This window comes from Tribolium castaneum, chromosome 4, assembly GCF_031307605.1.
Source record: "Tribolium castaneum strain GA2 chromosome 4, icTriCast1.1, whole genome shotgun sequence".
NCBI lineage: Eukaryota > Metazoa > Arthropoda > Insecta > Coleoptera > Tenebrionidae > Tribolium > Tribolium castaneum.
Window position 1 is genome coordinate 4,596,504 of NC_087397.1, and position 22,409 is coordinate 4,618,912.

Genomic DNA, 22,409 nt, shown 5'->3' on the forward strand with positions numbered 1-22,409 from the left:
TGGCGAGGGATTGCGAAAGCATATTTTTCCGGTGCGTTAAATCGGCCGGACGACTAATTACGATTTGTTTCAATGTCGCAAGACTATTTGCATTTGATACGCACACACATGAGATTTCAAACTAGGTCATGTTGGTTTTGCAAATGAATTGAGTTATTTTAGAGCGTGTCTGTGCATACAATAAGAGTGTTATTGCCCTTAAAACATGTTCGTAATCTCGTGCATTTGTGCACAAGGAAAAGGACAAGTTTTTAGAAATGTGGAAAGCTTCATAAAAATAAATACGCGAATTAAATGGGAATAAAATATTATATGTCAGGTTTCAATGGTAATGCAATACCAACGCGGCTTGTCGAACAATGCTTTCTCTTGAGAAACTACATTCCAAGACCGACAGGATCAAAAATAACTTGTAAATAAAATTCGAATGTTTTCGTAGACAAAGCAAATAAAATTTCTGTAGACATTGAAAATGTGCCAAAATTTCCGATATTGGCAAACAATGCCTGTGTAAATAATGTATGTGTAGAAAACTCTCATGTAAGTAAGTAAAACACAAAAAGAAAGGCTTGCCAAGGAAAAACTCAATAAAAAATGTAATTAATTAAAACATTACTCGTCTGGCACGCCATTTCACGCCCATTTTTTTGTAGCTCCCACTTTATCAAGAAAAATTAAGGAACAGACGTGGAACAATTTCTTGTGATGGATCGTTTGTCTATCACCGAAACTTTGTGTGCTCCCATTGTTTTATTACTGCAAATAAAAGCTTTGTTTTATGTAGCATTTGTATTACTCGCTTTTTTGCGCTTACACAGGCAATTATTTTTCGATTTTATAATATTCGCATTCATTACAAATCCGTTCCCAAATAAACATTTTGGAAATTTGCGGCTTATCTCGGTCCCAAAATCCCCCGAGTGTCAGTTCGGTTGCGTTCTATTAAAAACCGATTTGCAACACGTTCGCAGCCGCTCCTAATTCCGGAAAACAATTGTCCCGTTTATTTTTCCCAGAGGAGTCGAGAAGATCACGTGGTGTTTACCACCCTCAACGTGCCAAATTTCCGGCCATGCTGATTAGCCCCATGCCTTTTCCAAACACGTTTAACACGAATTGCAAGTCCTTGTACAAAGAAAACACGATCAAATCTGTCATGAAATCGGTAATGGAAGCTTAGAGAAAATCAAGTCCCTCGCCGAAGGCCGATACCCAATTAAATCTAATCGACTCGAACGAATCGAAGTTTTTCTCGCTTCGAAGGGCCACGGTCCTGATGAAAGAGTAACAGGTGAAGCAAATAGGGTTACGTTGCTTTTCTAGCAGACTGGCAGTACGTTGCACTTTGACTTTATTAATATGTGATTGTATTGCCTGCACCACGCCTTGCTAATGAGAGTCGACCAGACGGTTTACGACTTTGGGCCCTATTTGGGGCACCGCTGCCATATCTCTGGGCCGCAGCGGGCACCGCGCCTCGCCCGCTTTGCTCACACGTAATGACACGCTGATGAAGCGTAAATCACAACACGACACCAACAAAATTATTTTTTCTACAGAGTGCTTCATTCTTTATTTTGCTCTTACAACTTTTGGTTCACAATAAAACGCGATCTATTTACACGGGTCTTAAGTAAAGACAGCTGTATAATCGATCCTCCACGTCTATCTTCCCTTCGGTGGAAATTGAAAATTAGCGATTGTGTTTCCATTACGGTGTGCAAAGGTCGCTGAACAACTTAACAACGAAACTTTGCTGCGTGATGGTCGTAACTTCATAAATTACCGTGTGGTGTGCTAAGAAGTTGCACGTTAGTGTGGTTGTTACGGAAGTTCTGCACTGTAAAGATATTGCTTCGGCACTTACCACCAAGTGATTATTGTTATTTCGAGAGTCATGGAACACTGACGTTAACAACGCTCTCGTACAATTATGCATTACGCTCCAATAAAAAAATTCCAATAGCATCATAAAAACGAACAATAGCCCATTCGGGGAAAAATTTGCAGCCGATTCGCGTCTCCATTAATCAAGGCTTAAAATAAAGATACGCTAAAATGTAGCATGCGGGCGAGTAATCAAGAACGAATTAAATCAGTTAAAGCTTCGAAAAAAGATGAACGAAATCAAACGAGCTTTTTAAGTTTGTTTGTGATGTAAACGTACTGTAACTAGACAAGTTTTGAATAATTAATTCAGAAACAAGTTATTTATTACTTTTTCGGTCTTTAGTATTTAATTGGATGTTGTTTACATAAAAGAGAGTTTTTATCAAAGAAAGCAAGTCAGGTAACTTCGCAGTGGCACCATCCATCTCCAGCATGCTTTTCCTGCTGTATTTATCCACGACACCAGCAGGGAATGCAAAAACGAAGTCCTCGCAAACAAAACGAACAAAAATATGATCATTGACAGTCAGTTCTAATTTAACGCTACGGGAATTAACACTTTAGTAAAAAGAGTAAACAACATTTTCACACAATTGTAGGTATTTCCATAAATATAAATTATTATTATGCATGCCATACCTAGATATGAAAAAAATTTAAAGTGACTAACACGTATCTTTGCCTTAACTAGAAATAACAATTTAAAACTTGGGCCGAAAAATAAGACTGGACTGAATAAAAGTCACAAAACCTTGGTAGTACACAATTTAATTATAAATACAGCCGGTTTGTTTACATAAACAATTCCATATCTCGTAACTCTATAAATAGCATACGTGATAACACTCGAGTTCTGTTTGCCTATAACAATGACGCTTTTTATTTTACTGCAAGCACAATAAAGTTGGTGCTTTCAATACTAGTAAATTCTTGAGCTTTGTTCAAAGTTTTGGCAAGTTAATCGAGACCATTATCGTAACTAATGACTGTGAAACTTGGGATCATCTGTAGTTTGTTAGGCGAGTTTGGAAAACCATTAGAGATTTTACGATCAAGAATTTGATATTTTTACACCTGGTGGTAAACAAGGACGAAGTCTCTGCGGTTTCATTCTGAAACGCTGTAAATTATGTGAATATGTGCCTTCATATCACAGAGGATTCTAATTCAATTAGAAACATGGATCAGGATTAGGTTGTTCTCTAGACGTACGAAATTTACATTATGTAGATTGCACCTAATTAGAAGTAAGACAACTCCCTAGTCCTGAGATCAAAACTTAGTTGTGCTTTATCGTTTCAAATCTTCGCCAAACAGTGGAGTTTTGTTCTTGGCGGAATTTTACCACATTCGGTCGTAATTTATAATTGACAGTATTAAGCAATAAGTTTGACGTATTTACAAAGCCATTATGAAGATAAGGCCGACAACAAATTTACAGTGCATTGACACCGGGAGATAAAAGGTATTATTGTTTGCATATACAATGCATGACACACTCTTCACATTTCGCTTAGCTTATTGATACGGAAAACTCGTTAAAAAGATTGTGCTTTGCTCCACAACAAATCCTCTTTGCCCAACTTCCAAGAATAATTACAATGATTACAAGCTCCATATCTGGCATTGCTTTAAATAGAGTTTTAATGCTAATCAGAAACTGGGCGCTCCTTTTCATTAATATTAAGCGATGCAATTAAGAACTCGTTCCGACTTTGCATGAACGGGTTCGAGCTGGAGGACCCACAACTGCATGCAAAAATTTATTCCGATTTTATTTTATTTATTGCCATAAATGTAGCGACACCGGGTCAAGGATTTGAACTTTCGTAATCAACTAGCAAAATGGTAAAAATATAACAACGATGAAAAAAATTATCGTATCGTTTGCTGAACAATTAACTGAGTATTGACCTACTCGTTGAAGCTTTCTACAAATTGTGGCTGTGCATAGACGGAAAAATAGAGTCTAATTGTGTCATTCAATTACGCCGGTTTTTCATTACTATTCAGGAATTTCTAAGACAAAAGCACTTTCAAAAGCACATTTTTCGGTTTGAAGGTTGAGCTAGAAACACTTCCTGTGGTGCTGGTCACCTGCTATTGGCGGAAAACAATGATTACCGGCATTCAAAACAGTAGCGCAACCAAAATGCAGGTGTTGCCCAAGTTTGTAGTAGTACTAGTGTAGTAAACATTGCGCAATGCTTGAATCGTTCCGATGATTTCGACATAATTTAACAAGAAAATTGTGTTAATTATGGTTATTTTTTTGTTGTTGCTTGATTAGTGCTCATTCATAAATGTTTACAACTCGTCGAGTTGTTGACCTTATTTCACAAGAAGGGTGTTGGCATTTATTTAAATGTGGTAGATGCACGAACCGAACAAAAAATGAAGCAATTTGGCGCCGGAGGCGCCGCTCCAAACACCTGACAAGGTGCCAATTAGTTCGCGAATTCAAAGCCAAAAATAATAAAATGCATAAGAGATAAGACATTGGCCAAATATGTGTCGTTTATCAAATTATTCTAACGCTTCCCTGTCGGCTCCTCAAGCAGCACACAAACATGAGGCTCCAGTAAGGTACTGCAAATTTTTTTCGCGCAAAGAAATGAAAAATATGGTCTAAAAATAAACTGCGTCGTTGAGAGGCTTTCAGCACATAAATAATTACGTAATCCCCGGGAAAAATAAGTCATAGCGGCGCATCAAATCATCCGACATCATGTTAACACCTTAAAAGCTCTAATTGCTCCTATTCAAGTGCGCTGTGACTGGAAACACTGTGATAAATTTTGGCAATAGCCGCTAAACTGCAAATTATTTATTTATTTGTTTTTCGACCTTGAACGGCTTTTGCATAATCTATTTGTGCGAGGATGTAATAGCGATTTTGGACCGAAAACACGAAATTCGCGATCGTAAATCCGGTGTTTTTCACGACTTTTGAAGGACACGGCTGGGAAGCGGAATTCATATTTTTAGCAGTTACGAGACATGTGCAACAATATTGGCGGAAGAACGGGCGATAAACGCGAGTTATCAAAGCCTGACCACTCCAACGCACGTAATATTGGCATAAAACTAGCTAAAATCGTCCAACCTCGTTCCTCCGCCGTTCGGCGACGAATGCACCAGACCGTGGTAATGTAGTATTGTTCTGTTTTACAACCTTCTACTAAGAATAGTACATAATACTCTTTTGTTCCACACATTAAACTCTAATAATATTATATTCGGATACGTAATGCCATAACCACCACTAAAAATAAACAGATTACTCCAGTCGCTACCCCTCGGAGATAACAAGACGAAAATAAGATGAAATATTGCGCTGCAGCGAAGTTACTGTCGTCCGCCAAAAGAACCGAAGAAGCGCCGCGACGCTCCTTTTTTCCCCTCAACGATGTGCCAAACGGCCAAAAAAGCAATGGCAACAGGCCAAAAGCGGCGGTGGTACCGAAAAATATCTATTGAGGTAGCAGCGACAGCTACTTATGTGTTTATACATGAAACGTGAGATGGGGAAAAAACAATGATGAATATGAGGAGTGTGGGAAGACTGACTTTTATATTAAATAACTTAGCTCGAATGTCGCACAGTTTATCATTTGCTTCGAAGAAAACGAAGTGAAATCGTTGCAGAAACGTAATTGCAAGATACAAACAACTTACTGGAATTAGACAGTAAATATTGAAATTTTACTACGGCTCTCTAAAATAGCAAACATGATTGTAGATTATTATTCTAGTCCCAACCCACGAACACACAATCAATTATTTCAAAATTCGTTCAAGTTACTTTGCTAACATTTTGGAAACGAGAATATTGTAATACAAGCCAATAAAACTAGTGACCACAAAATGAGCAATTAGTTTCTTGAAACATAACTGCGAATGTCAAGCGAGGCTAGTAACATTTACTCATATTTATTCATATCATTAATTAACGCTCGTTGCATAAAACTTTAATAAACAAATGTTTATCTCGTCAATTATTCAGTTATTAACGATTGTTTTTCGACAATCCCAAAAACCAATAAAAATTTTAAAAAATCAGATAAAATTATGTTTCATTACTTAGTTATTATCATAATCCACTCCAAAATAATGATGGTCACGTTTGTAAAAGGTCACGTAAGATGATAATATCGCACAATCGTCAGGATAAGATAACGTAACAATTACTTAATAGGGGGTATCATAATAATATAAAATTAAATTTGTAACAAGTCATGTTGTTCATGAACAGACTCGGTACTATGTAGGAAAATAGTAGGATGGTCGTATTATTATGTTCCAAAAATACCGTTGTTAAAATGCGTCGTATTTCAGTTGTTTGTAAACAATATCTCGTTATTACCGTACACCGCGAATAAAAATAGAATTTCCAGCGTGATGCAGTATCGACAAGCGTGAAATGATTGTGGCGTCGACATTAAAACGGTACGAAATTGAATTTGGTTGTCGCTTTTGGATATATTATGAAATTTGCAACTCCAAGTTCCCCTATTCATTAATATCTGCATGCACACGGGTCAATAAAACAGGAACGTGACCGCCGACCCGAAAACTCCCCGCAACAATGCTGCAGCAGCAGCAGGAGGAGCAAGAAGTGAGCAGGAGCGCATTCGTAACAATCGCGACGACTTCCACGGTGCAGTGTATCCAAGGTGGTTTATTGCATTAGAGAAGCTAACGGAGTAATTAGTAATTAGTCCCTTGGTTGTTTCTCAACGGCTCCATTTGTTAACGACGTCGAGTTGTTAGCGATACGTTATAGTGTCGTTAGAGAGCACCGGATTTACGGGCCTAATCAGCGGATTCGGTTACTGGCTTGTTAGCAAATTGCTGATAGGATTTACCGTCTGTAATTACTCCACCAAAAGGTCAACAAAGAAATTACTGTTATGGATGTGGGCGCCCGAGGGCCACACGTACGTTATCAATTATTCGACAAGTTGAGTCGCGAAATCCAACGATGGATCGTGTTTAATATTCGATTTGAGTCCTGTCGGTTTATTCGATGACGCAAATGTCGTTATAAGCGAGATACTGACAGATGAGCGCAATATGTTGTTTGTTGAGGCACTCTCAAGTGCGATTCTAAAAACGGCGTCAGGCGACTCACACCGTTTGAGAGCACGAATTTTCGAAAATATTTACATCCTCAAATATTTGTGGGGAATTTATCTTATTTTATCTTGAGTCAACATTGTTCACGTCATAAAAAATAGCAACCACAATGCTAAAAAGGTGCAAGCTGTGATATCTTTGCACATAAAATGATCACGTTACGGTTACACAATATTTTTTAACATTTATTTAATTATAAATAAAATGAATGAATGCTACAAGAAACACAAACATAAGACCACATTGATTCATGTAATATCGCAATAACTTTTAACTACGATTCTTTTTAATTCTCCTGTAAGTAAATGCTTTATATGATATGTTATGTCTATTTGATTTAGAAAAATTATTTGGGGAAAAAGAAACCATTTTATTGAATGAATAAATTACAGCACCATGTAAATGATAAACAATAAATTTAGTCAAATTTCGTAAAAAAATGGGCCACATATCCACATCAAGAAGCTTCAACCGGAGTCCTTCAGCCCATTTGAATGTCTTCTTTTTTCTAGACAGTCCGAGGTGATTTTAAGGGAACATCTCGAAATTCCAGTTTTCGAAAAACAAAAAGTAAATTTAGAATTGCGAACTGCGAGTTCCTTCATTTTTGTTTATTATTTTTTATTAACTGGCTAACTTTTTAATTTTTTTTTAATCGCACTATTTATACTCAATATTTTGATAAAAAAAAGTCAGTATTTTTTTATCAATTTTCAACTGATCTTGAGCGAAACCTAAAGTCCAAGGACTAAAACTCTTTTTTTTTTTCATAAATAATTTTATTTTGAACTTCAAATTATTATGTCAATTAAAAAATTCATAAATACATCAACTAATCATAATTAAAACAAAATTAGGAATTTCCAACGTTAATAAAATTAACCTTGGTGTTAATATAAATTGATACGTGAAATCCACATCTTCAATAATTAAGGAAGAAACTAAAGCATATTGGAGAAATACTCAAACAACAAAAACAGGACAAAACCAAATTCTTCTTCGGCGAATAAAACTTTAAAAAGACGTTTTCCCAGAATCAATTCCACAAGAGCCAATTCAAAGTGACTCAAACTAAATTAAAAAATTCTTATCAAATGGAAATACAGAAGCCCACCTCACATCAAAGCGAACGCTACTCGTTTCTGTTTCGTTTTCTAATTACACTAACAATTAAATTAAATAGCTTCAAATACGATCAGTCGATCTCAACCCCTCCAACAACAACTTTTAATAAAAACAAACAATTCCTCTGTAAAACTGACATGAAATAATCAATTTCGTGCTGGATTCACCAAGCTGTCGCAATTCGGTGGAAAAGCCGGCGTTTTGCCGGCATACCGCCACTGCACGTGCACGGCATCCAAAACGGTGTTTCGAAAGCCTGCACAACGGACGAACCAGTGAGGGTGGCGAAGACGACGCATTTTTGCGTGGCCGTCGCCGGAAAATCGATAGACGCGTTTATCAAACGGCTTTTCACCTTGACCTAGCGGAGGCGAGAGCCGCTTTTCCGCCATTCATGAAAACCCAAACGGAAAAAGCAAATAAACAAAGCCAACTTCAAACTTTGGAGATAAGAAATGATGAAAACCGTAAAGTTTATCTCGTGGAAAGGCAAGAAATAAATATTATGGCATGTGATAACACCGGGAGCTGGAGAAAATTAGCTTGGAACGGATTCTTGCCGGCAGAAGTTGCAACGCATGGAATCTCAATTACTGTCCAGCAACAAAATCGTACGCTAGTTGAAGCTTATTTTAGTTTTCTGAAGTACGTTTGTAAATTTGTTTGTTCCTGGATTATTTGTGTCGTCTAAAAAAAGCTCTCGGAATTTACGAAGCAATTAGGGAAGTGCGGTATGTCTGAATTAAAAATTTGTAAAGTTGAGAGTTGGGGGCAATAAAATGAATAATAAATTGTGGAAGTTTTAAGTGGCGAAAGCTTCGTGTCGAAAGCCGGGGTTTAATAAGAGTCAATTAAATGTTGCATCACTTACCGGCTTTTGTCAGAATTTTCAACTTTGGACTTCTTTTTGGAGTGCGCGTGTACCGGTGATATACTAGGTTCGGAGCCGGAAGCCGGTGGCGAGGACGATCCCGTGCTGGAGGACAAACTGCCGGCTCTGCCTCTGCTTTCATTGGTGACGGCGTGAGCGGCGGAGATGGCCAGCGTGGGCCTGGAATTTCTGTTTCTGCGTTTTTTCTTTTTGCCGGCGACGGCTTCGGAGATGTCTTCGACGCGTCCGAAGATGTTGCTGGTGGGCGGCGGCGGCATCCAGTCTAAGTCTTTTTTGAGGTGTCCGCGGCCGCACTTGCAGCCGCAGGCCTTGTAGGCGAGGTCGTAGCCCTTCTTGGTCCAGAGGTTCTGGTGGCGCTGGCGCTCGGACCAGGAGCGGGCCCGGCCGCAGGTCTTGAGGTAGGCCAGCACCGTCTGCTCCCACTGGTCGAAGCACTCCCGGTGCATGTACCTGCCGCTGGAGCAGAGCTCGTTGTTGCAGGTGACGCGCACGGTGTCGCGGAGGTCGTCGAGGGCGATCAGCATGGGGTCGTTGTTGTTGGGGCTGAGCTGCTGCTGGGCGCGCAGGCACTCGCCGGTGGGCACGCAGCACCGGGTCACGCCGGCGTCCTCGGGATCGATGCCCAGGAGGCCTTGAACTTGGCCGAGGTGGCGGCGCGGGGCCATCGTGAGGGGAGGAGGATCGCGCGAGGTGCGTCTACGTCTACGAGTCGATGGACGTCTTGCAAGCGGCTCTTTCGGAAGCCTACTGCAACGGCGATGCACAAGCCGGGGAAAGTGCTCGGCGGGGACACCCGAAAGCGAAAGGTAGGGGAAGGAGTGGGGCTCTCTCCTTTTCGCTTTTCACTTTCGGTTTCCGACGCAAGCGCCGCCGAGGTTTCACTCTCCGTAGCCCTGACCGACGCCGGTGCCGGCACCACCACGTTGCACCCGACCAATGGAAAGCCGACTCCACGGCGGTGGTGCTGCACTGATTCATCGCGATGCCCCCGCGTACGCGAAAGCTCCTATCTCCAAAGCTGCAGCTCCTGCAGGCCAGGGTCATGCGTGACTATCACTGCACTGATTATTTTTAATACAGCTTTTACTATTTCACCCACGACGCCGTACTCACTACAAACAAATAATTAACGTTTACGAGTGCTCTCCACGACGAAAAGCTCATGAATAATAGACTCGTTTCTCCACTATCAGATCCTTTGAATATTCAAGAAAACAAGAATTACTTCTGCAAGATCTCCTAGCTTAATCGATGCGTTTAGTGCACTTTAGAAAACGGTTCATAAACTTTGACATTTTTACTAGAAACTACTCTAGGGAGCAACTTCCGAACTGCATTTTCGGCGAAGAAGTCTTTTGAAATAGCTATAAAATACTACATTCAAATAAAAATTGATTTAATTCGGGGACGGGAGTTTAAAACATAACATTTCAAATTTCAAGTACGTTTGAAGCAAATACACAACAAATTACACTGTTGAATTATCTATGCTTATTTCATAATACATATTATACTTATACAAAAGATTTGCTGTCTTACTTCAAAATCAAACAAAGACTTGGATTTTGATAGATCAATTTAGCGAGCAATTTATTGGTAACCACAATAGAATAAATAAATACCTAATAATTGTGTTTGGGTTTTTAATAATACCGTTGTGGCTTGAGATTGGATTATCCGTATATTAAAATAATAACTCTCACCGCAAATGCTCATATATTCAAGAAACTATTGTCGAATGTCGACGTAATATGAGTTAAGTTTATGGCGGTCATACTGCAAAATTAAGTAATTCGAATTTAAAAGTTGGCGCATCCACCAAAATTTTGCATACCAGTGTAAGTATGAATACAATTTTTACCGTTCTAATAAATAAGTTAAAGTGTAAGTCATAGAGATTGAATGAAGTTCTCCATAATTTCTCGGTCAAAATGTTTTAAATAGATATTCATTATGACATCATTATGATTATGATAGATCGAGCAGCTAATACGCTCGGAACTTAGAATAGAAACAACACTATCTAAATCATGATCAAAGTCATAGTGAGAGCTCAAATTGTTAAAAAAACAGTTAATTTCGCTGTAATGTGAACAGGTAACAAAAAATGTCTACAAAATAGCACACGTAGTTTCTATTTTTACAACAAAAATGTAATAACAATAAATTATGCACACATTTCAAACTCGCATATCTGATGGCCTTCCCTAATTTTATAATTGGTAAATTTCTTTCCAAAACACGTTGCTGCTAAAGGGGACACCACATCCTCAAAACAACGTGATTGTATCTCTGTCAAAACACAACAAACTTATTTATAATAAACGTTTTTACAACAAGTTATGTAACATCGTAGGTAGGTAGAAGCTTCTCCAAAAATACATTGTTTTTTGTACCTATAAGTAACTGTACCATCCTGTTTCGCACAAGAAACCACAAGAACTGGTTCCTTATAATTCTTCTTCAAGGTTAGTTTCTTTTGAACGTAAGAATTATGCAAGCCAAACAATATCAAAATAAAAGAGTTTTAGTGGTCCAAAAAAGCATTTGGCTTTGTCCACCATGCGATCCTCCTCTTGTTCCACTCCGGTCATAAGTCATAACCCGTTTCCTGCTCGCAACCCCAGAACAAAAGGTGTCCGCTCGATGGCCCGTCTTAAAATCTGTTGAGACGTCTAAATGGGGGCGATAGCAACGCGGAGTAATTACAAGATAACAACACCTCGTCTTAATCTCTGATGCAGACAAAAACCCGTACAATGAGACGCATTAGTCGCTATTTACGAGTATTATGGCCGCACCCTATCTAATAAATAGTGCGGACAAAGGCGCTTGCATAAATATCTACACACTTACATTGTTCCCTTTAACAGTCTTATAGCTTGATGTATTCACAGCGTTCGCAAATTAATAGATAAGCGCGCTAATGTACACATCATCTATTTTTGGCCGGTACATGACTTGTTTACCAAGATAAATGCATGGCGGTCTAATCGAATTGTCCTAATGTAACAGCTTTGTTGCAGATTATACTGCACGGCTTGGCAAACTCAGCTGTACAGCCAAGATATTTTTACCGATATCTGATATTGAACAACTAAGTGAACTGTCGATGTGCATGTAGGATGTAGGTTAACGACGACCAACAACCAAGTTTAATAACACCTTCCTTGGTAGATAAGGCGCTAACTGACCGCAAAAGGACGAAAAGAAAAGAACAATTTAGATTAGGCATCAGATGCTAGATGCTAACAGGACATAATACACTCAAAAAACACTGATCTAAAGAAACACTGCTTCTTGCCAACGAAATGGGTACTTAAACTATGACATTAAATAAAAATGTCGTTACTGCTTCACAATGGGAAACCCTTTAGTTATCATTTTTGGCATTCAAAACAACACTATAAATAGAACATTATCAATATACAACATAACTTGTAGTTTTCCTTTTCGAATTCGATTTTTTTCGTCTCAGTATTGATCACAAGGTTTTGAACAAAACAACAGGAGAGATAAGGACTAACTTGAACCCAGTCAGTTTTGTATTTTCACTTGTAGCTATCCCGCTGTCAACAAAATGAATGGTTTTCATCATTTAAACCAAAAACTGACAATTTTCGTCAATTTTACCTAGAACAGCAGAGATGCATAAAAATTATTTACAATTAAATACTAAAGAATATTCCGATCTAGAACTGAATTTGTTCCTTAGTTAATTAATAAGACAGAGAACAGAAAAAATAGGCTGATGGAGAAAGGTGTGTGCAAAAAATCGCCAGTCAGACAAATTGCAAATTAGCAAATTTTTATCTTAGTTAAATCGCCGAACTAATGCACGAGTAAGCAGCTGACATTCCTATCGGGCACCTATTTGGCTGTTGCAGACTTCTAATTGATTATTAAAATGGTCTATCCGTTTAGAATTTTGCAAGAAAACAAGACAGCTGCAGACTTTTAAACATTTTGCGCGTGGTTAGGCAGCTGCGTTGTCTTTTAACTCATTTAGCGTCACCAGCAATTAAACTGTAAATCAGTGGGTCTCACGATTTTAAAATTAGTAGTTAACGGCGCACTAAAAGCATCCTTTTTTAGTGTTCCTTAATTTCCTTTTAACCAAACGATTATTAAGGAGAACACGTTTGCGTCTCCAGCCGTCAGAAATTCACTTGAGTCCGGAAAAATCAACTATCAAGCACGGATCGGACGACTCGTTTCGTGATATGGTCACACCTTCAGGCCAAATTTCGGGTAACCTTGTACGACTTAAATGAATTCACAATTGCGTAGTTTACTAGGACAACGTCCTCTTGCAAAATCGCAGCTTTTCCTTTCGCTTGCAAGTAATCGCCCAAAATTAGAATAAATTCGGCAACACAATCACGATCTATTTGCGGCCTTGGCCTTGACTAAATTCGCGCCAGCTGGTTTGTTTATGTTGTTAGTTGGCTCGGAAAAAGTATCATGATTTTGTTTCTGGTGTTCATTTTTTCCTACTCGGTTTGCATTCTTGATGGCGGGTGACGCCACCTGGCTTCCTTATGCAATACGTGACAATGATTGATAGAAATTTTGTTGTGATGAAGCGATTTGAAAAACTGTCTGTTGTGATAAATGTAATTAACGAAATGGAATTAAACTGAGAAGCAAATTGTTTTGATGGTCTGACTCATTTTACGAGATAACACAATGTTCTTGGCACTGAACAACTTGATCACAACAATTATCGGCGGAAGTGGGAGTGTAAAAATAGAAATCTATTAACCAAGGAGGCACCCAGTTTCATGATTACATTTATTACAGCAACTCTGTAGTCAGATTTTCAGTTTGATGGAGAAAATACACTGAGCACTGAGTAATTTTTGTTCTTGCATCGATTCCCCTGCCCTGTTTCCACGAGTACAACAGCATTACCTGTTACTAGAAACACACACGATTTTATTTATGGTTACGCTTGAAGTCTAACACATTTTACCCGTTCATTTAGTGGTTGTGCATAATGGACAAAATTGTCCATATTTCCTTTCAGATCAACTTTGTGTAACTTTCCAATAATGCATAAAATGCGCTCTTCGGCTCAGAATCCAAAGCGTGTTCTCTGGCATTATGTGTGTTATCTATATGGCATTACCCGGGGAAAAGCTTGAAATATTTGACGGCAGACTGAAAAACTGGTCAGACGGCCGCATTCTATATCGTTTAATTTATTCAAAAGTGGGAATAAAATTACCAATTAATTGCGTTTTCATTGCAAGAACTTCGAGATAGTGTTGATATATTGCACCCATTACGTTTGTTGTCCACTTTTTGAACCGTGCATCATGTAGCGACTACATAATGAGTTATAACTTTCTTCAGTTAATACCTAATTGCTCATTTCCACACCAATGACTGTTTATTTAAAACCCAGTTTAAATGTCCGTGGATCGTAAGTAATGAGCCCTCCGGTGATACAAGAAGTGGTAATGATGCCTCTCCCTTTGAGAAGTTTGATCCAGGTTTGATTGAACTTCGATCTTTGAGCAGTGTTTTAAAGAGAGGGAGGCGAATTTATTTACATAAGTACAAATGGGTGCTGTCAGTGTGTGTTTAATTAAGATTCAATGGTACTCGTCAAATATGTGAAATAATCGCTAAAAGTTGCTTCTGCAAAGTCGCTGAATATTTTGACTCTTGAGTCAAGGTTGTATGCAAATAAATGCGATGTCACATACTCAAAATGAATCCTTAAATATTCGGACAGTCTGGTATGTTTTAAATTTTATGAGTTTGCGTGCTCTAATGTTGTAGTTCCGCCTTCGCGATTTTATTTTAAATTTTGACTGGAATCTAAAATTCCACTGTTTAATTGTAACTGTAACTTTAGACAGTCGGGGAGTAAAGTCATTTCCTGAATAAAAGAACTAATTCTTGTTCAAATTTTTTATCCGCCTCCCTGTTTGTCAGAGCGTCGTGTTACACAATTAAATTTTCAGTATGAGGCGATCTATTTTCATGGTTCAGAACCCCCGCACACCTATTTAAAAAATGAATACGTTTAAATTTGACGTTTTATTTACAAGTAAATTCGGAAACGCATCAGTGAAGACGCCACGATACGATATTCCAATTTATCATCACCTTGAATGTAAATAGGGAGATATTTCATAGCGATTTGTACACATGGCAGACATAATTCATAGATCGAAGCCATATTTCCATAATACACAGCAGCGTGTAAAAGACAAAATAAAAATGTATATTTTTATTAGGAGCAATATGACAATAAAAAAGAAAAATAACAACAATAAAATTTGACAGCATATTTATTTAAACTACCGGCACGTATGCATAGGAAATGCTTATTGAAAACGATACATCAGTTTTATAGACGCTGGGGTAGAACTGGAATCAACATTTGTAAACGCCGTCATCACAATCCGAAATTTCGAACTCTCAATTCAAGCGAGATAAAGCCCGAACGACCCCTCAGTGATTTTGAAAAATATGCGCCGGTGTGTTGCTTTTTGCGTTCCGGAAGGGATTTTTCCTTCGACTTCCTCGCATTATTTAATAACTCCAACTCACCCCCGACGAAAGAGTTAAAATTAATGGGATTTCCGATCACGCGAACAATCGGACCGACTTTTTTAATTACCGGTATTTATAACGTTAGTCGCCCTTTCGAGTTAAATGATTAAAGAATGATTACTTTCGTTCCTCGGTGATTTTTCATTTTTTCTCCATCCAGTCTCTAATGAAATTAGAAATCACGTCGACTGCTTTTGTGCAAAATCGGTCTTGAGTTTAATTACTTTCTAAATGGTTTTGGAGAGGCGACAGTAAAACGCAATTTTTTCGCTGATTTTGATTATCGGTGCACCCTTTACACACGAGGAGTTGCTGCGTATTGCGAGCTTACAATCGTAATAGAATCCTGCACATGCGGGGAGTCTTAAATAATGAGAACACCTGGTGTATTCAAATGAACTGGACGTGTTCAAGAGACTTCAATGCTGTTTCTCAGTGCAGCTCCTCGCTGAATTAGCACTCACAATCGCGCCCTGTGGTTGTACTGGTGCCAAGGACAACGTCTTAATCTTCGAAATGTGGGTCGCACACGCATCGTTAATTTTATGCTGCAGTGTGGTTCAGATGAGGGTCTTTTTTCATTCTAATAATAACCACTGAATGGCCGCTTTATTTCAATGGAATCCGCGAACAAAGGACTGCTAATTCGCCAAACTGTGCAAGAGCGCCTCGAAATTTCTTGGATAATAACGATATTTGTGAAGTTAGAAATATATTTTGTTACTGTGTAATCGAGTAGCTTAGAATTCTTGCATTTACAGTCAGCAGACACGCCATCGACAGCAGGAATGAAGTGATTTTGATCTCAACTCCGGTAAACATTGTAAGCGGTGGAGCGAAAATATCTGAAAGAATTAAAGCCACAGATCCGCTCTAAAACGATATGTAGCACATAAGCGACAGTTTGAATTAAAATTATTTGTTAGCTTGAACGTGCTTTTGTAGTTGTTTTCTAGATTCCCTGTCGAACGAAAACTTCAATAAGCAATTCCATTTTATTTCACAAACTTTAAATTCACCAAGCTCGTACGCAAACAAATCAGTCTGATATAGATTTTTGAAAGTGCATGAAAACACGATCGAAGTGAATTGTAAAATCCAACAATTCAACAATACAATTCTCACTGCCTTCCCAGTCTCTCATTTTGTTACATTGTACTGCTAAAATGCTTTAATAAAATCAAATGCACAACGAAGTACAATTTACTGACTTGAACTTTACCTGAAAAAAGACGCTTCCAATAACAGGAAAACATGAAAAGCCACTATTTCAATATTAACATAAACATCAACGTGGTGACATTAGAGTAATTGACGTGTTCACAATGAACCTTGAATTATTAATATTGTGCCTTAAGACGGTTTGCTGAAATGGGGTAATTCTCAATTATTCCCTGTGTCATACATAATTCCTGCTGAAATTTGGGCAAACATGAAGCCGCCCCACGAGGGATTTTAACCAACTCTACGACATTTGACTTTATTTTCAATAGAAAACAACGAATATGTTCTATAATTTGTCATTATATTATAAAGAAAGGGTTCTTAAATTATTATCAGTTCCACTGAACTCTTGCCTGCTCGTTATCCAGTAATTACGTTCTGAAGTACTAGTCGTTTTGTCTAGAGTTAAAAGTCTACACAATTATCCAGAACGTGCTTTTCAAATTTACCTTTCATATCAAAATAAGTTAACTGTTTACAACTAATTGCAAAATAATCAATACATGGCCTGTGCCCATCTGAGTCACAAAATCTAAGCAATAGTGCGTTCATACATCGGGTCCCAGTGTTTTAATGCCAGGACCTCCCAAAACACTCAACAAAGAGTATTTACCCGAGAGTAGTTCGCTAGTGCGCTTTGAAAAGGAGAGGGTTGTAAGAAGGTCAAGAGTTCCCGGTACGCACGCATCGTGCTTTCGAAAAGGTTTAGAGCATTTCAAATTATATAACAAAGTGAAGGTTAGTTCAAATTTCAAATATTTGTCTTACGATTTTAATCACGAGATGTTGGAAAGTTGGTATTTCCTGAAAAGGGGGTTGAGTTTGAGGGGTTGTTCCTGTCTGAAAACACAGCAGAAGATAGGTGCTTTTAATACTCTCAGAAACTCTGTAATTAGTAAATAAAGTGGAAAACGGTCCTTGAAAAACAAGCTAAGAGATGATCATTAAATAACTTTCGTTGCGTTCAAGAATTTGTTCCCTTTAGTCCTTGATGATAGCGTTCAGCAAATCATAATTACTCGCTCTGATTTTGACTGCGGAAAAGTGCAGTTCTGTAAGTTTCCTTATCCAAACAAATAGAATTAAAATAAGGATGACTAATAATACGAACAGACGTAAATAAAATATTTTGCAAATGTTGTCCTTGGCCGCAAATGTAGGCCAATTACGAATATCAGATAACGGTTTTGCATACTAGGGGTGAATAAAATTCGTAAATGTGTCATTATAATTGCAAATTTTAAGTATTTGCACCTGCTGGACTTTCTTCGATGCAAATACTTAATTAAGTGTGCGGAAGTCATCTTCTTTGTTGAGAAACTAGATATTTATAAAAGATTGTAGGTCGAAAATAACACTTAACTGAGCAAGCAATAGAATAAGCATGTCCTTGCGAATGAATGTCTTGTTTGAACCAAATTGCCAATTATTATCCCAAATCGATAATTTGTTCTTACGTAATTTTCTATAATAAAATAACCCATCATTTCGGCATAAAACCGGGAAATAAAAACCAAAACTGCGTGCGATATCCCATTTCCATAATAACAGCCGCACTTAAATAATTTCATTAACAAATTTTCTCCACACTGGTACGTGTAACCAAATGTATGCAAATAACAGTTTACGCAATCGTAATGATAAGACTTAAACCTCTGATTACGGTCGCCTCTTTGATTACGGATAGTTGCGTGTGCAATTACACAAAAGGTGTTAGAACAACTGTAATTAAATAATAGAGGTTTTAAAATCAAAGAAAGCACGCATCATGTGATATATACCACCGTTTTCTTCTTCATCCCACCCACCTACTGCCCTAATTCCCTACTCCCCTCTCGCGTATAACCCTTTGAAAAGGGAAACTCCCTACGACACAATATTAGTCAAGCCCTCGGTGCGTTTTTCCTTCATTCCGTTTTTTCATCTCTCACTCGCTCCAACTTTTCACCCTTTTTGACGTGATGTTCGCAACATGGCCGACTTTCAAATTGCATTACACACGCTGGCTAAATTAAATTAACTCTTCACGAATTTTAGGATATGCCGGCCATTAGTTTAATTGCTAATATTTATTTTTCGAATGTCTGAATCTGGAGTGGACAGACAAATTGCGGGAGGTTGGAGCGTATCGTTTGTCATGCGAATTAAAAACGTGTAGAAGAGCTAAGCTGCATGCTAATATGTCACCATATTTCTTCATTAAAGGGTGCAAAAATCACGCTCTGGCTCATATTTTTTTCACGAGCAATAATTTGTTCTCGGTTGTTAACACGCTCCAACACAAAAAACTAATACTTCCGAAAAGTGTTCTCCGGCACATGTGTGTCATATCACGAGAGTTATTTTCGTAATGGCTGACATTCTTTCAGAATGAAAAATAAACTTACTCATAAAAATTCCCAGTCTGAACAAAGACAAGCTTAAGAATTTTCAGGTGATATTGAATAAATCTGAGCTTTCGTGTTTGAAACGCCACGGTTTCCGGAGATCGCGTGATTGAAGATCAGGATAACACGGCAAATCAAAGGCTTGTCATTGCATAATGACCCAAAAGACCACTATAAATATTCATGCATTTTTCGTGGGGGCTGAGGGACAAGGCCGCCAAAGCAGGTGGAATATTGTTCTTGAGGCGCTATGCAGGTACCTGCCTAATAAAAATTTGCCGGATGTGGTTCTTAGGTTTTTTAGTTTTCGTCCTTCATTTCAACAAAGACAATTATTATTTGCTCAGTTTTCAAAAATTATAGTTTACGAACTAAAATTTTCCGAAAAAGTCGACAAAAGTAGTTGACGGATGTTTGAACTAGCCGCAGGACATTGTAAATACGTAATAAGACGATAATAACTCCATAAAACCTTATTGTTTTGTTGTTTCATTTTATGTTCTGTTTGCTGGTGATAACAATTTCTGTTAGTAATGCATTAAAAGCAACCTTCGGTAAGGCTATTCACTGGGGTTTGAGGTCCAGTGACAGTCATGCAGGAATTTTACCACATATTTTATTTGCCTTCATATACATATTTTAGTGCAAAAAATACAATTTCTGGAGATCCTTGTGAGCTCAGGCATTTAACAGTCACATTCCCATTATTATAATTAAAAATAATAATTATTATAATTTATTTAAAATCAAAAATAAAGGTATGAAAGCATTAACTAGGTACGCACACACGTCCGTAAATATTGGATTTGTAAACAAAGACATCTGCTAATATGAAAATTGTATTGGTACAAAAATAACTCCACTAACAGTAATAACTAATAAATCCTTGTTTGTTTAACTAAGGTAAGATTTTTGTTCTGCACTCTGAAAAAGCTCCTTTCGTGAACTGCTGCAAATGGTTATTATCAATATTCGGTTTTTGAATCAAATTCGATTGTTCCTGGACAAAAGGCACATAAGGATTTAAAATAAAATGAAAAAAAAACTAAACTTAGATTTCAAAAAAAGATGAAAAAATGTACTCTTGATCCATTTTGTGAGAGATGCGATTATGTAATAGGTAAAAAATAAAATACGGTTCTTCTCTCTCAGATTTTTATTTATAGCTACATGTTTCGACCACCGATAAGGTGGCCATCTTCAGTTACAAGTCGCACTTTGTTTTCTATTCGAAGAACAAAATTGCTTCATCCTGTATATGAACGTAATCCTTACCACATTATTAATTAATTAGCCGCTCGGTAAAACACCATAATCCAGTTTAAGTTAATAGACTAACTATTCACATGTAAGATAGATAGTATAAAGCGGCTCCTAGTTCCAAATCCCTCACGCTTACTGTGCGCATTTACAAAGCGCTAAAATCCGCATTTTCCACCAAATCTGACCTTGTACATCCACGTAGGGGTTGAACCAAGTTCTCCCCCTTCAAAAAAAAACATTGTTAAAAATGGCCGAACAGTTGTGCCAGCAACAAACAAATCTGGGGTCGGAGCTGCACCAATCGCAGCAGCGCAATTTACAATGAGAGTTGATTCATGCACTTCAATCAGGACTAAAGGGTTACAAACTGATGAGGTCATTCCAGAGGTGGGTGGGGTGCAAACCTCCGTACAAAATACCGGGTTTTGGCCGACGCTAGTCCGTTAAATCTATAATAACACGCCCATATTCTGGGCATCAAAGAGCGTTAAGTCATAACCATTAAACGTAACCCTGCACATGTTTATTTCAAAAGGTCGTAATTTGATTGCGTGTACGTGTAAATAGCGATGCCGATGCATTTGCCAAATTGGAAACGACCAATTTTTTAGCCAAGGTCACATCATCCCCTGCAATTTTATTTTTACACATGGAGGAGTCGGCAATGGCGAACCCCTCCGTGGAAGCCATGAGCCAATATTTGTTTCTCTTCTACATGATTATTTTTTTATTCGGCATTGAGTTTAGTTCCAGACGCAAATTCAATTTGTTGGCATAAAAACAAAATAGTGAATCGAACACAATGAAAGGAAAGTTGCTTTCTTCAATTTTTACGAAGCCATAGTAATGTAAAACTTAAATTTATTTACTTCAATTATTCCTGAAAGCCTTATGGGCAATTAAAAATAACCTTATGAACCCTCTTCAGTGAAAGTAGCTGGAATTTGTTTTAACACTTTCAAAAATAAAAAGTTTTATAGGAATGTGATCCTGCAAAACCAGTATTTCTGTATAAACGTTTTTAGTTTAAAAGATATTGAATGTGGCAAATCCGTAAAGAATCGTTGGCAAGTTATTTCGTTTGAGGAGCGGATTCTGGCGGTATTAGAAAACTATTCTTTCATGCTGTATAATGCCAATGCCGGTATCCGCGTAAACACATCAACTCAAAGAATCTCATGCAAAATCGTCTACTTTCGAAGCTCATATTAAAAAAGTTCAGTAGTGTAGGCAGATCTGAGCTTGAAGTAAGCTCGCAAGCTCAGTCAAGCGCACGAAGATATCACGCTGTGTCTATTCCTTTACTCGTGTCAAAGTTTCAAACTTTTTCTTCGTTGTATATGTAGATGGTGTGCTTTCAGAAGGAAGTTTTCTTTTATTGGGGACAAGGGACGAAGTGGGGTAGCACGTATTGGCCGGATTATTCAATAGAACGCATATATGTACGCAACAGGCGCTTCAGACTCCGGTTAAAGTTCAAAGGTGCGATATTCCGGGGACGGCTGCTTGATATGTTACAGGGTCCCTGTCACTTTTGCACTTTAAATGTGATTTGGTTTGTCTCGGGGGAAGCGTGTCGTTGAGATTTATGGGATAGAGGCGCGGGTAAATATGCTGAATTATCTGTGAAATAATAGAGAAGGAAACGCGAAAAATGGAAAAATTCAATTGAGCACAAAAAACACCCTCGCCATTCCGAACTCCACTGTCCTATTTCCTAGTCCATAATCGAATTAATTTCCGACAATAAATTATTCAAACATCTCTTGTAAGTTTTAACTTTACATAGTTTCAACGTTAACAAAAACCGTGAATAATCGGCAGCCTTTGTCATAAACAATGGTCTCAAAATCCACCCTTTTATGTTGGAGCAGCTAAGTAAGTTAAGTTGTTCTCGCAGCGGAAGTGCTCCAATGCCA

At 38.0% G+C, this 22,409-nt stretch overlaps 1 protein-coding gene and 1 long non-coding RNA gene across 2 annotated transcripts in view; both read right to left on the minus strand.

Annotated features, from left to right (window-relative positions):
• heca (headcase) overlaps positions 1-9,952 on the minus strand; it is a 53,337-nt gene extending 43,385 nt beyond the window's left edge. The window contains exon 1 of the mRNA XM_008202996.3: positions 9,026-9,952. Coding sequence (XP_008201218.1) covers positions 9,026-9,711 — 686 coding nt within the window. The 5' untranslated portion in view covers positions 9,712-9,952. The remainder of the gene's footprint in view (positions 1-9,025) is intronic.
• A 4,796-nt stretch (positions 9,953-14,748) lies between these two features.
• Positions 14,749-17,822, minus strand: LOC107399229 (uncharacterized). Its single transcript, XR_001575887.2, has 3 exons — positions 16,839-17,822; positions 16,341-16,785; positions 14,749-16,284 (listed from the first exon to the last, which is right to left on the minus strand). It is a non-coding gene; the product is annotated as an uncharacterized LOC107399229 (long non-coding RNA).
• Between the last annotated feature and the right edge of the window lie 4,587 nt (positions 17,823-22,409).